The 15,209-nt window shown below is 49.2% G+C and overlaps 1 protein-coding gene across 1 annotated transcript in view; it reads right to left on the reverse strand.

Moving 5' to 3' along the window:
- HOOK1 (hook microtubule tethering protein 1) overlaps nt 1–15,209 on the reverse strand; it is a 143,954-nt gene that overhangs the window by 26,799 nt on the left and 101,946 nt on the right. Inside the window, exons 9-13 of the mRNA XM_082264802.1 lie at nt 14,994–15,151; nt 12,456–12,596; nt 11,657–11,858; nt 8,833–8,943; nt 1,252–1,339 (exon numbers count right to left, since the gene is read on the reverse strand). Of these exons, the coding sequence (XP_082120928.1) occupies nt 1,252–1,339; nt 8,833–8,943; nt 11,657–11,858; nt 12,456–12,596; nt 14,994–15,151 (700 nt within the window). The remainder of the gene's footprint in view (nt 1–1,251; nt 1,340–8,832; nt 8,944–11,656; nt 11,859–12,455; nt 12,597–14,993; nt 15,152–15,209) is intronic.

Genomic DNA, 15,209 nt, shown 5'->3' on the forward strand with positions numbered 1-15,209 from the left:
ATCTCTGTATATATATATATATATATATATATATATATATATATTTTTTTTTTTATCTTTATATATTTTTTTGATTTATTCATTATGCAGAAGCATGTTTTTTATGTACAACCATGTTTACGCCTAAAAGTTGATAAATTTATATATGATATGATCAGATAGGAGGTTTTGTATGCACAGAACAGGTGTTTAGTGGCAGCACTGCAGTTTCCCTGATTAATACCATAAATTAAGTCTAACGAGGTGCCTGCCACCTCATAGACTTATCTCTATTATTCACATCTGACCAGTCTATTGTGCTCCAGCAAGATAACTTTCGGAGCTCTAACACTGCTCAATGTGGGTCTCAGTTCCATCATGAGCAGAGTCGCTAGAACTGCTATGCTTGCCCCTCCCCTCCTTCTGCCCATTCACAGAAGTCTTTGTATTGTAATGTGTCTAACTTATTCCCAAAATGCAAAGGCTTCTGTGAATGGGCAGCTGATAGGAGGGGTAGGCATAGCTGCTGTGTGCACTTCTCTCCTCTTTTACAGTCTTCAGTGTCCGTGTATCATCCGGGAGTGGAATAAACTTGTCACATACAATTAATGCCCCTTTCACAGGGCCGGATCTGGTTTTGCTTAGTAGCCTGTTCTGCCCTCCAATCTGGCCAGATGGATATGAACAGATCCCCTTTTGTTTGTTTCTGCCAGATCGGATCACAAGGAGCCAGGTGTTAACTGACACAAGAGGAGAATAGGAGAATAGAGGGTCTGATTGGGTCTGCCTGAAAAACAGACAGACGGGCCCGATCGGATCCCTCGTGTGAAAGGTTCCTAAAGGAGAGAAGTCCCAAAGGTGACAAACACCTCATTGGACTTAGGGGTTGATTTACTAAAGGCAAATAGACTGTGCAGTTTGCAAAGTGCAGTTGCACTCTTCCAAGTGCAGTTGTTCCAGAGCTTAGTAAATGAGGTAAAGCTTCATTTCACTTTGCAAAGAATATCCAATCACGGCAAGGAAAATAAAAACAGCATTTTTGCCTGCACATGATTGGATAATGGAAGTTAGCAGAGTTAATGCTCATTTACTAAGCTCTAGAGCAACTGCACTTTGCAAATTGCACAGTATATTTGCCTTTAGTAAATCAACCCCATAGTGTGCCTGCACTTTTTGCAAAGTTGCTGACTTCTTGGAATTCAGCTTTCATCCATCTAGTACTTAGAGCGCCCTCTAGGTGTCAGATGTCTCCAACGTGGTGGGTGGACTCACCAGACTGACTTAGGTGGTCTTGCTGCACCAAGGAACATCTCAGCTCCTCATTGGTTTCCTTCAAAGCGTCACGCTGGACAATCAGCCTCTACACAAAGCAAAAGAGAGAGTCAAATCATTGCATTCAAATAATCAATATATAGATGGTCAGGTAACAGTTTATTGTCCTCCAATACAGCAAATCAGCAGCTCACTTCTTGTAACTAAAAGTAAAATATAGGGGTTGATTTATTAAAGGCAAATAAACTGTTGCACTCTGTATGTAATTGCTCCTGTGTTTAGTAAATGAGCAGAAGCTCTGCTGACTTCCATCATCCAATCATGTGCAAGCAAAAAACGGAATTTTTGTAAAATCTTACCTGTAAAATTCCTTTCTCTGAGTCCTCCGACAGTCGCCGCCTCTTCATATTCGTCACATATGGGGGTATTAGACTTTGCTCCGAAGGAGTAGCTAGGCAACAGAATATGTTAACAATAAAGCTTTAACATATCCCACCCTCAAGGGGTGGTCCCCTCAGTCAATACCCTCCTACTTCCTGCAACCATATCTCAGTTTTAGTGGAATAGCAGTAGAGTATACATTCAAACCCCAAAAGAGGGGCGGGGGCGGCGACTGTCGGAGGACTCAGAGAAAGGAATTTTACAGGTAAGATTTTACAAAAATTCCGTTTTCTCTTACGTCCTCCGACAGTCGCCGCCTCTTCATATTCGTCACATATGGGGACGTCCCAAAGCAGTGCAAACATGAGGGGTGGGAAACGCATCCGCGCCGAAAGGCAACGCAGTCTCCACATCAAAGAAAGGAACCTTACCAAAGGAAGGAAACCAGCTGGGCAACAGCAAAAATAAGTGCTCAACAGGAGCAACAACCCAGGAAAAGACAAAAAACCAGGGGATACAAAACTTATCCCAACAGCCAGGAGTCCCCAACAAGGGACCCTAGGGAACAGCCGCACTAAGAACCTTGCGGCCAAAGGAAGCATCCGCCGATGCCTGAACATCTACTTCGTAGAATTTTGTGAAAGTGTGTACGGTCGACCAAGTCGCCGCCTTACACACCTGGGCTACAGAAGCCCCATGACGACAGGCCCAAGACGTACTCAGAGATCTAGTAGAGTGCGCCTTCACAGGCACAGGGGGAACCTTCCCCTGCAAGGCATAGGCCTGTTCAATGGTCTGCCTGATCCATTTGGCAATGGTAGAGGCGGAAGCCGCCATGCCCTTCCGAGGACCCTCTGGAAGAACAAACAAGGAGTCCGTCTTTCGAAAAGACTCAGTCGATTTAAGGTAAACCCTAATCGCCCGAACAACATCCAGAGAATGTAGTCTCACCTCCTTTGGATGTTTAGGCTTCGTGCACAACGAAGGCAAAACAATGTCCTCGTTAAGATGGAATTCCGAAACTCGTTTCGGCAGAAAAGAAGGATTAGGTCGCAAGACCACCTTATCCAAATGAACAACCAGGTACGGAGACTTGCAGGACAAAGCCGCCAGTTCCGACACTCTGCGAGCCGAAGTGATCGCCACCAAAAAGGCGACCTTTTTGGACAACATAGACAACGATATCTCCCTGATCTGTTCAAAAGGAGCACGTTGTAACACAGACAGGACTAGATTCAAGTCCCAAGGGGGCAAAGGATCCCTCCTAGGAGGAACCAGATGCCGCACACCCTGAATAAAAGTGCCAACCAAGGAGTTGGAAGCCACGGGACGTTGAAACAGAACGGCCAGCGCAGACACCTGACCCTTTATCGTAGCCAGCGCCAAACGCTGGACGACACCCGTCTGAAGGAAAGACAGCACACGGGAAACCGAGTACGTGCGGGGTGAAAACCCCCTGGACTCACACCAGGCAAAATAGGCCTTCCAAGTACGGTAATAAACCTTTCCCGAGGAAGACTTCCTCGCGTTGATCAAGGTATGAACAACCTCTGGAGAGAGACCCTTCTCCTTCAGGACCTCGGTCTCAACAGCCAGGCCGTCAAAGCCAGCGACTGTAAAGCAGGATGGTAAATCGGTCCTTGAGACAGTAGATCGTCCCGAAGAGGCAGACGCCAGGGGGCGTCGACCGCCAGATTCACGAGGTCTGCGTACCAGGACCGGCGAGGCCAGTCCGGTGCCACAAGAATCACCGTGCTGCGTTCCGAGTGTAACCTGCGAAGGAACCGGGACAGCAACTGAATCGGTGGAAACGCGTACATCAGCCTGTACTGATGCCACGGGGCCACTAACGCGTCCGACGCGTCTGCCCGAGGGTCGCGCGTCCTTGCCACGAACCTCTTCACCTTGTAGTTGAGGCGAGACGCGAACAGGTCCACATCTGGAAGACCCCACTTCGCGCACAACATCTGGAAGACAGCCGGGTGGAGAGACCATTCCCCCTGATCCAGGGTCTGGCGACTCAGATAGTCCGCCTGCCAGTTCTCCACTCCCGGAATGTGAACCGCCGTTATCGCCGGGACATGAGTCTCGGCCCAAGACAGAATGTCGGCCACTTCTCGAGCCGCTCGGGCACTCCTGGTGCCCCCTTGGTGGTTGATGTAGGCCACCGCCGTGGCATTGTCCGTCTGCACCCGAACCGGGCAGCCCTGCAGCCGGTCCGTCCAGCGATGAAGACAGAGCCTTATCGCACGCAATTCCAGAATGTTGATCGGGAGGGAAGACTCCCCTTCCGACCAGGTCCCCTGGGCGGACAGAACGCCCAGAACACCACCCCAGCCCGACAGGCTGGCATCCGTGGTGATTATCGTCCATGAGATCGGACGAAACGACTTGCCCCCGGACACCAACGGGGACTGGAGCCACCACAGAAGGTTTTCCCTGGTGCGATGACTCAACGAGATCTGAAGATCCAGAGATTGAGGTCGCCCGTCCCACTTGGACAAGATCTCCGCCTGGAGACCCCGCGTGTGAAACTGCGCGAAAGGAATCGCCTCGAAAGCCGAGACCATCAATCCCAGACATCTCATACACGTCCGCAGAGACGAGTTCGGAACGTCCCTGAGGGACCTGACTTCCTCCTGAAGAGTCCTGAGTTTGTCTTCCGGCAGGAAGACCTTCGCCTGCACCGAGTCCAGTATCATTCCCAGATAGGGAAGACGAACCGACGGACTCAGTGTCGACTTTGGAACATTTATCGTCCAACCGAACTCCTGCAGAGTTTGCATCGTGACAGACAGGTCCTTCTCCAGACCCTGACTGGTCGCAGACCGAATCAGAATGTCGTCCAGATACCCCAGGACAGAAATGCCCTGGGCTCTCAATAATGCCAGAACCGGTGCAAGCACCTTGGTGAAGACCCGCGGAGCCGAGGCGAGCCCAAAGGGCAACGCCACGAACTGGTAGTGATCCTCCGCAATGGCAAATCGAAGGTATCTCTGATGACCCTCGAATATGGGGATGTGAAGATACGCATCCTTCAAATCGATGGAGGCCATGAATTCCCCCGGAACCAGGGCAGCCACCACCGAGCGCAGGGATTCCATGCGGAACTTGCGAACCCGCACAGAGCGGTTCAGAGCTTTCAAGTCCAGAATAGGACGAACCTTGCCCTCCTTTCTGGGCACGGTGAACAGATTGGAATAAAACCCCCGAAATCTGTCCCGATGAGGCACCGGAACCACCACTCCCTGAGCCCTCAGGTCCCGCACCGCCAGGTGCAGATCCCGCAGGCGCTCTGGAGACAGTTGTAGATTTGAGGGAAAAAATCTGCTCTCTGGCCGAGAGAGAAACTCGATCTTGTAACCAGATCGAACGATTTCCAGAACCCATCTGTCCCGCACACGGGCCAACCAGGGCTGAAGAAAACCGAGCAAGCGTCCCCCCACCCCAAAACTGGGTGAGGGCGCCCCTTCAGGCCGAACTGTTATGGGCCGCAGGTCCGGATTGGCCGGACTTCTGTTTCCCAGACCAGGGTTTCTTCTGAGAGCCCTGGCCCTTGAACGGTTTGCCCTTGTAGTGCGGCCGAAAGGCACGAAAGGACCCCTGAGGGGGCCGAAAATGAGCATGCTTCTTCCCAGAAGCCCCCTTAGCCTTGGGGAAATGGGGCAAGAGAGTGCTCTTACCCCCGGTAATCCCCTTAATCAACACATCCAGGGACTCCCCAAAAAGGCGAGACCCATCATAAGGCAGATTGGCTAAGGTTCTACGTGAAGATTGGTCCACCGACCAACATTTCAACCAAACCAGGCGGCGAGACAACACCGCCACGCTGTGCACACGCGCGGCCAACGGAATCAGGTCCAGGTCCGCATCACACAGATACATGACACCCTGGTGGATCTGATCCACCATATCCAGGGTCGCCGCCGAGGCCGAATCGGCCACTAGGACGCGCCTAAGCATCTGCGTCCAACTTGCGATCGCCTGGGCCGCCATGAGAGAAGCAAACAGAGCCTTAAGCATAGAACCCGTAACAGAATAAGTATGACGGGCAAGAGACTCCAGTCTCCTATCCGTGGCATCACGGAAAACAGGGGATCCCTCTGCAGGGATCGCAGTGGCTTTGTTCAAAACCGCAATAGCATGATCCACTGGCGGAGGCACACACCACCGTTCATCAGTGGCAGGCGAGAAAGGATAACGCAGCTTAAATTTACTTGGTACCGCAAAAGGCTTGCGCAAATCGCGCCATTGGTCCTTAACAGCGCGCTGAAAATCAGCATTGCAGGGAAAAACCTGCGGCGTCCTGCGTTTTCTCTGCGTCCCATAAGCCGCCAAGGCAGCTGGGGGACACACCTCGTCCTGCAAACGTAGCGTCTGCTTAATGGAAGCAATCAACTCATCCATGATTGCAAGCTCTTCAGGCGAGCCAGGGGGAGAATTATCAACCCCCTCAACTTCAGCCTCTACCTCAGACCCCACTAGATCAAGAGAGGAGCGGGACCCCGATAGGGGGGTCCCCGCCAGAACAGCCCCATCACCTTCACCCTCAGAATCAGAGGACAGAGCAACTCTGGGCCGTTTAGTAGATTGAGCAGCCACCAGCATTTGCACCTGTGCAGCAAGGCCAGCCACAATCGTGGCCAAATCCCCCCCTGGGGGGGAAACAGCGGTCCCCTGGCTTTCCACCAATACTGTGGGAAACTTGCCCTCCTGAGAATCCATTGCCCCTGTATGCCAGACAACCAAGGGTTAACTGCCCCCTTACAGCAAGCGCGGCAAGCGCAGCCCACCGCACCACACTCAGGCACAATGAGACCCCCACAGGGAATATACAGACTGAATACAGGCAATGGAACACAGGAATAGAAGGATAAAACCTGAGGAGACTCCGCTGCTGCTGCTGCCTCGATCGGTGCTTCCAGGAGAGAGGAAGTGATGCTGCCAGGGCGCTCTATGTAAGCCTATGGAGGCTACAAGAAAATGGCCGCCGTGCATGTAAACCATGCGGCCGGAGCGGGCGCCGGTAAAATGGCGCCGTTTGGCGCCGAAATCGCCGCTCCACAGTGCATAAAATCACACACAATATTATCCCATTATATGGATACATGTTAGATCGCCGCAGCGATCGCTGTATATGCCCCAACATGCCATTAAAAACATGCCCCACAGCACACAGCTCCTCACACTGCCCAGCCTGACATACTCAGTGTCATACAGCTCCCCCCCCCCTTGCAGCCCACAGCATGCAGCCGAGATATAGGGAGACAAGCAGTGTGATTAAAGGCAGGTTACACAGTCCCAGACTGAGACCCCCCCCAGACAGACAGGTCCCCACATAGATACACTTACCTCACATGGCGTGGGGAACCCGCACAGGCGAACAAGCCGCTGCACATGAGGCAGGGAGAGTCGCAATTCAAGACGCACACAATGGCGGTTCAGAAACCGCACAGCGTCCGGTGAGGTAGCCACCTCACCAATCATCCCTGCACCGAACAGGGATGGGTCGTTCACCGTGCCAGGAGCGTTACCTGGCTGAACGCTCGATGGCAGACTGGGAAGCCACTGACCCACGACCTGCGACCAGGGGGATCAGCCCGAGACCCAGTCCGCATGATCCTCTTCGTCCGAAGAACTAACTAATGCTGACAAAAATAACAGCTAAGTAAAGGTAGAGAGAAAACTCAAACAAAATATCAAAAAGAAGAAAGAGTCTGGGACAAAAAGTCCCAGCACAGAGAGAGCCAGCCACTCCTGACAAGCTAGACATTAAAACTGGGATATGGTTGCAGGAAGTAGGAGGGTATTGACTGAGGGGACCACCCCTTGAGGGTGGGATATGTTAAAGCTTTATTGTTAACATATTCTGTTGCCTAGCTACTCCTTCGGAGCAAAGTCTAATACCCCCATATGTGACGAATATGAAGAGGCGGCGACTGTCGGAGGACGTAAGAGAAATACAGTTTTTTGTTATTTTCCTTGCACGTGATTGGTTACTCTTTGCAAAGTGAAGCTTTCCCTCATTTACTAAGTTCTGGAGCAACCGAACTTGCAGAGTGCAAACTGAACTTTGCACAGCGCCCAGTCTATTTGCCTTTAGTAAATCAACCCTGTAGTGTTCTTTTCTCTTGGAACCCTGATGGAAGCTCCTAGGCACCATCTGTAGATAACAGTATTATCAATTCCAATGTTCCTCAATGAAGAATGGAGAAAACATACAGATCCTTTTTCTTTACACATGTGGTTTGGTGCGCTGTGCATTGGGCTCTATTGTACAATGCAGTGGGGTGCCATTCACCATAAATGGCACTGCACCTGGAGCAGGTGCGTTGACATTTGGTGTGACGGCTTGTATTAACAAACACAGCGCTTTTGTGTAAATGGTCCCCTCCCCTTTTTGGCACCGGCCACAGAGTTGACTTATGGTAGCAGTAGGCAGCTGTAGTGCAGCACAGGAGGTGGGAGAGGGCATATCAGGAAGGTTTGAGCTATTAGTAAGAGAGAAGAAGAAAAAGAATCTCTATAAAATTTAACCTCTCTGGACCAAATTATGGCTTTGGTTACAGTGTGCTACAGGGGCATAACTACAGGGGTTGCAAGGGTTGCAGTTGCAACCGGGCCCCATGCTCCAGGGGTCCTGTGCGGCTCCCCTGTACACCTGGATAGGAGGGGCGGCGGGGGCAGCATGTAGAGAAATCACTTCTCCCCCTTTTTCTTCCTGTAGCTGTAGGAGGAAAATGGAGGAGATTGGTTCCTCTGTATGCTGCCCCGCCACTCCTCCTATCCAGTTCACTTGTGTTCTGCTGTCTCTGGGCCCCTGTGTGCTCCCCTGGTCCCCCCACTGTGCTCCCTTCCCTCTCCTGCCGGCTGCTGCAGGGGATGTGTCACAACAGAGAACCAGAAAGGGGTCAGTAAATATGTAATTTACCAGCTCCTTCCTTTTCTGAATGGACAGAGTCATAGTCAGTGACATTGTAAAAGAAAATTAAATAAAATTATAAAAAATAATACAATTAAAATACCAAAAAATAAAAACGACTGACACCAGTGGGTGAATTTCAAGGATCGCAAAGGTCACACTTGCGACCGGGCACTAGCATTCCACCACCGTGGGGAGGCCCCAAGATGGCAGGAAGGGGCCCTGAAGGTTCAAGTTACACCTCTGGTGTGCTATTATACTACGCTGTTTGGGGTTACCTCTTTTTCCTTCACCAGTGCGTCCTGCTTCTCGCGCAGTTTGGTAAGTTCGAATGCCAAGGTGTCCGCTCTCTTAGATTCCATGGAAAGTTTGGTGTGGAGATCCTGGACCTGTACAGAAACATGAAATGTCAGAATGGATGAGGAGCTCCAGGACAATGGAACACACTTACTGTATCTAGACCGGGGTTTCTCAACTAGGGTTCCTTTAGAGCAGGAGTCTTCAAACTATGGCCCTCCAGTTGTTCAGGAACTACAATTCCCATCATATCTGGTCATGTCTGTGAATGTCAGAGTTTTACAATGCCTCATGGGACGTGTAGTTCTGCAACAGCTGGAGGGCCGTAGTTTGACAACCCCTGCTTTAGAGGTTGCTAGGGGTTCCTTGAGCAATGAACAATTTCTTCCTCCCTGATAAGTTTCCGCTGATACCATTGATCTTTTTAGCTATCTGTAAGGGGTAATTCTTCCCAATGACTACAAGTGTAAGGAGCATTCATCCCACTGACCATCACACTAATCTATCATGTGCTGTAGATACAGGGCTTCTTTTCTCAGAAAATAGGTGCAGGTACTCCCCCTTTCTGAGTCACTCCCTGTCTCTGTCCCCTACCCACCTCTGAGCATCGTCCCTTGGTTCCACCCCCTACCCACCTCTGAGCATCGTCCCTTGGTTCCACCCCCTACCCACCTCTGAGCATCGTCCCTTGGTTCCACCCCCTACCCACCTCTGAGCATCATCACTTGGTTCCACCCCCTACCCACCTCTGAGCATCCTCCCTTGGTTCCACCCCCTACCCACCTCTGAGCATCGTCCCTTGGTTCCACCCCCTACCCACCTCTGAGCATCGTCTTTTGGTTCCACCCCCTACCTTTCTCCCAGCACCTCCCAGTACTGCCCCATTTAGAAAATACAGAACCAAGTATTACTTTGTGGTGCTAAATCATTTGTATGGAATTTGTTAATGATAATAGGAAAGTAGTAAAAATAGATCCCCTTGAAACCAGCAACAATAAACCCCCCCCCCCCCCAGTAACAACAGATCCCTAATCTATCCAAAACGGAACTTATAATTTTTCCTCCACCACGTGCCCCTTCCCCCGATCTCTCTGTCAAATTCAATGTCACTGGTTGCTTCCTTCTTCCAGTTAATTGGCCTGTTAAAGCTGGCCATAGATGCCTCATTTTTTTTCAGCTGATCAAACCAAAAAAGAAATTAAGGTATTCTGCCATCCACACAATTCAAGGTGGATGGAGGAATCCTTCCTGCTGAAACATTAGGGTTGATTTACCAAAGGCAAATAGGCTGTGCACTTGGATGTTGCGCATTGGTTTGCCGCAGCCCCCCCTGAATTACCGAGCACCAGCCGCCAATGCTAGAAAGGGAAATTTACTCCTGTAAGAGTTCTCATGGGAAAAAGATGTATCCACTGAAGCTTTATCATCAATCCTTGTTTCCACCACAACCCAAAATTTTCAAAATCCAATTGTCATAGGGACAGAAAGTGAGGTGAAATCTTCTGAACAGGGGTACAGCCAGCAAAACATACGTTACAGGGGTGATAACCCTTCCCTATGCTATGCTATCCAAAAAACTAAAAATGATTCTTTTGGCTGGAGCTACACTTAAAAAATAATGGACCTGTTCCGACTTGCCAACAAATTCGACTTAAGAACAAACCTACAGTCCCTATCTTGTTTGTAACCCAGGGTCCGTCCGGAATATGTAACTATGGGTCAGCGGGAATGGAGGACTCACCGGTACGCCTGGGCAAGCTGGGGACCTCAAGGCTGCCGTGGCCGGTAAAATCTCGGTCAGATTGGGTGTCTGCAGGATGGATTAACAGGATAGTCGGCGGAGCGAGTGTCTCACACGTTCAGCTACATCCGCTGCTCGGCCACGTCCCCCGGACTATGTAACTATGTAATGGTCCCCGCTCCCAGTGTATACATAGCAAAAAAAAACACTTGCACCCCGATGAAGTCAGCAATCGTAAAAATGTATCGTTCCAAACATCACATACAGAAGGTTCATCCAAACCCTCCTCACCCATTGCCTTTCACCTGACAAGAGCTTTACAATTAAGCCCTTACTGGGTGAAATGCATCGGATGAGCAGGGTTGGACCTTCTTTGTGGTGGAACCACGACATGCCAAGGTAAACGTCCCACACTGCAAAGCAAAGCACCTCAGAGGTGGGAATGTGGAAGGACCTGAGTGTTATTTTGTAGTCAGAGGCGATACAAAGCAGTTGAAATGGACTAAAATTGCCCCGTGTATGGTCAGCCTTGGTGTCTCGGGTCGCCCCATGTATGGTCAGCCTTGATGTCTCGGGTCGCCCCGTGTATGGTCAGCCTTGATGTCTCGGGTCGCCCCATGTATGGTCAGCCTTGATGTCTCGGGTCGCCCCGTGTATGGTCAGCCTTGATGTCTCGGGTCGCCCCATGTATGGTCAGCCTTGATGTCTCGGGTCGCCCCGTGTATGGTCAGCCTTGATGTATGGTCACCCCGTGTATGGTCAGCCTTGGTGTCTCGGGTCACCCCGTGTATGATCAGCCTTGGTGTCTCGGGTCGCCCCGTGTATGGTCAGCCTTGCTGTCTCGGGTCACCCCGTGTATGGTCAGCCTTGCTGTCTCGGGTCACCCCGTGTATGGTCAGCCTTGGTGTCTCGGGTCGCCCAGTGTATGGTCAGCCTTGGTGTCTCGGGTCGCCCAGTGTATGGTCAGCCTTGGTGTCTCGGGTCGCCCGGTGTATGGTCAGCCTTGGTGTCTCGGGTCACCTGAACCCGCAAGGTCGGAGTGCACCGTCCAGAGGTTCCCCTACCTGCCGCTTGTAGGTCTCCAGCTGATTGCGAGCAGCGTTGGCCTTCTTCAGATCCTCCTCCAGGCTCACCGTATTGTGCATGTACATTAAATTTGTGTCCTCCAGGGATTTCACTTGTTTACGTAAATCGTTGAGATCTTCCAGTTTCTTGCGGTACGTTTCCACAGCGGATTCCAGCTTGGTGGCTTTATCTGCTGTCGCTCTAAAAAAAAAAAAAAAATAGATGTAATACATCTGACCCTGCACTCTATACACTATGCTGTATGTAATACATCTGACCCTGCACTCTATACACTATGCTGTATGTAATACATCTGACCCTGCACTCTATACACTATGCTGTATGTAATACATCTGACCCTGCACTCTATACACTATGCTGTATGTAATACATCTGACCCTGTACTCTATACACTATGCTGTAAGTAATACATCTGACCCTGCACTCTATACACTATGCTGTATGTAATACAGCTGACCCTGCAATCTATACACTATGCTGTATGTTACACAGTCTGGATCACTACATGGCACACTGCCTACAATGAAACACTGCTCTCTGCATGTTGTGCTGTATGTTACATTCTAAAGACTGCTTCACACTGTTTGCTGTTTTGTACATGACACACAGAGGACCCCGGCATTCTGTATGTTGTGTTGTACATTACATACACAGGACCACTTCAGTCCGTACCCCATTCTACACATTACATACACCACATCATTGTGTTGAACACCAGTATGAATTTGTTTTTGGAATTCAGAAATTCATCCCATTTCCAATCCCATCTTGTGGTACCTGAGAACATCCATTTCGTCTTTTAAAGCCCTGGACTCCTCCGCTAGACTGGCCAACTCAACGCTGCGATTCTGCGTCTCAATAAGCTGTTTCTCCAGCTCCTCGCAGTGAACCCGATAATCATCCTTTGCCGCCTCCAGCCTGCAAGTTAAAACACACAGAAAGATGAATATGCATCGGTGTGTCCGTGTGGGCTAGGAAGGCATAAGAAACCTATTAGTCATTGGATATGGCACTGGGGCAGTTCCTCAGCGCATAGCACACAGTACCAGTCCAAAAGACTCATCTTCAACAAATGTGAGTATCAACCACTTAAAAACCAGGCCAATTCTGACATACATGTAAAAAATCTGCATTTTTCTGCTACAAAATAACTTGTAATCCCCAAACATATATTTTTTAAGCAGAGGCCCTGGAGAATAAAATGGTTGTTGTTGCAATTTTGTCACACGATGTTTGTGCAGCCATTTAGCACATTTTCAGGAAAAAATACACTTTAATGAATTTTAGTGAACACAAACATAACAAAAAACCAAATGTTTTGGTAAAATATAAAAGATGATGTTACACCGGGTACATAGATATCCAACATGTCACATTTGAAAATTGCACATTGCACACGCCTGTGGAATGGCTATGGCACATTCAATTATCCATAGGCAATGCTTTGAAAGCCCTTACAGGTTACCAGCTTAGAGGTACATAGGAGGTCTGGAGCTAGAAGGATTGCTCGCACTCTGACGTTTGCAGCGTAACCTCACTTGTGGGGATGTGCACTTTAGCATTTTTTGTTTATTTTTAATTATTTATTTTATCTTCTGGACCGCCCACTATATATATATATATTATATATATATATATATATATATATATATACACACACATCGGTACTTTGACATTAAATACTGGCGTTATGACAGCAGAAAGCTGCCATAACCCCAGTATTTTTTTAAACAGAACGCGGTCCGCTTTAACATAAAGGTGGTCCCAGCAGCCGATTCACCCTTTATGGGCGGTGGGAGAGGTAGCCCCCTGGTGTTTTCCTGGCCATTTTCCCCGCTTACCAGAGCCATCAGTAGCAAAAAAAAAAACGTTCCGGTCCGCTCTCCTCTAGAGCATTTGTGAGGTTGGTTACCAATGTTGGATGAGAAGATCTGACTCACAATTAGCATTACAATTCATCTCTAAAGAGTTCAGTAGGGTTAAGGGGGGTCAGGGCTCTACGGAGGAAACTCAAATTCCTTCACAGCAACCTCATCAAACCACGTCTTTATGGAGCTGGCTTTGTGCACAGGGGGACAGAAAGAAAAAGTTCTTCATCACAAAGACAGAGGAACTTGAAGTTACTGATGTTGGATGATGAGAAGACCTGGCTCATTATCTGTGTGCCAATTCATCTCAAAGGTGTTCAATTAGGGTTGAGGTCAGGGCTCTGTGGAGGAAATTTAAAGCGGAGTTCCACCCTAAAATGCAAGTTCCGTCCATCTTCATGCCCGGGGTCACCTGAAAAACAAATGGATAATCTCTATTTTTTTTTTTTTTTTTTTTTTACTTACCTCGTTTAGAAGAAAATATACTTACCTTACTTCCTCCCCTCGGCGGCCACGGCGATTCGTCACTTCCTGGCTTGCAATGATTCCTGGGAGCTGAACGTCATCGCTCCCAGGAATCAATGCGCCTGCACCGGCCCCGACGTCAGTTCCCGGTGCAGGCGCCGTCATACCTTGCAAAACAGCCCAGAAGCTGTGCAGGGATGACGCTGCAGCCCCGGAAGTGACGGCGGGGCCGGTGCAGTGCATCGTGGGACCGAAGAGGACGGAAGAGGATGCAGAAGAGGATTGCGCTGGCTTCAGCTGCCCACAAATGAGATGGCAGCGCTGGACAATACATTTTCAAGGTAAGTATTTCTTCTTACAGGTAAGTGCGAACCGGGACAGATCAGAGGCTAGCCATTGTGGAATGCACTAGCCCTGAGTGTCCCGGGGGTATTTTTATGTATTTTTTTTGGTTTTAGGTGGAACTCCGCTTTAAGTTTCTCCACATCAACCTCATCAAACGATGTCTTCATGGAGCTGGCATTGTGCACAGGGCACAGTCGTGATGGGACAGAAAAGGGTCTTCACCAAACCTATCACAAGGTTGGAAGAGCAAAATTGTCTAAAACGTCTTTGTATACTGAAGTATTATCAGTACCCTTCATTGGAACTCAATTAGGTCTGTGGGAATTTGTACCCAGTTAGGCAACCGAGCATTTGTGAGGTTGGGTACCAATGTTGGATGAGAAGATCTGACTCACAATTAGCATTACAATTCATGTCATTTGAAGGGAGGTCTACATATTTTCAGCCCCTAGAGTGATTTTTTTAAAATTTATATGAAGAATGCATTGGTACTAATCACGTTCTTTTCAAAGTACTGCGTGCCAAGACTGGTCACCGGGGTTGCAGTACTCCTGGTATCTAACTTCTCAGTGTGAAGACATTCTGGTGGCTTGGAGGCTCAGGTGAGTATGGACCACATCCTTACACTTTTCCGTACCTGTAATTTTCTTCTTGCAGCTGCTCCAGCTGGGTCTGAAAATACTTTTTAGCTGCCATATTGGTAGGTTCCTCGAAGGAGTCTAATTGGTTTATCCTTTCATTCTGCACCTCGTTTTCAGCCAATAAGCTGTTTCTCTCCTCTTGAAGGGCAGCCACCTGGTGAAGGAGACAACTGATGAATTATCTGTACTATACTGTACATGGAGAAAACTTT

This window comes from Pelophylax lessonae, assembly GCF_965119305.1.
Source record: "Pelophylax lessonae genome assembly, chromosome: 8".
NCBI classification, from domain to species: Eukaryota; Metazoa; Chordata; class Amphibia; order Anura; family Ranidae; genus Pelophylax; species Pelophylax lessonae.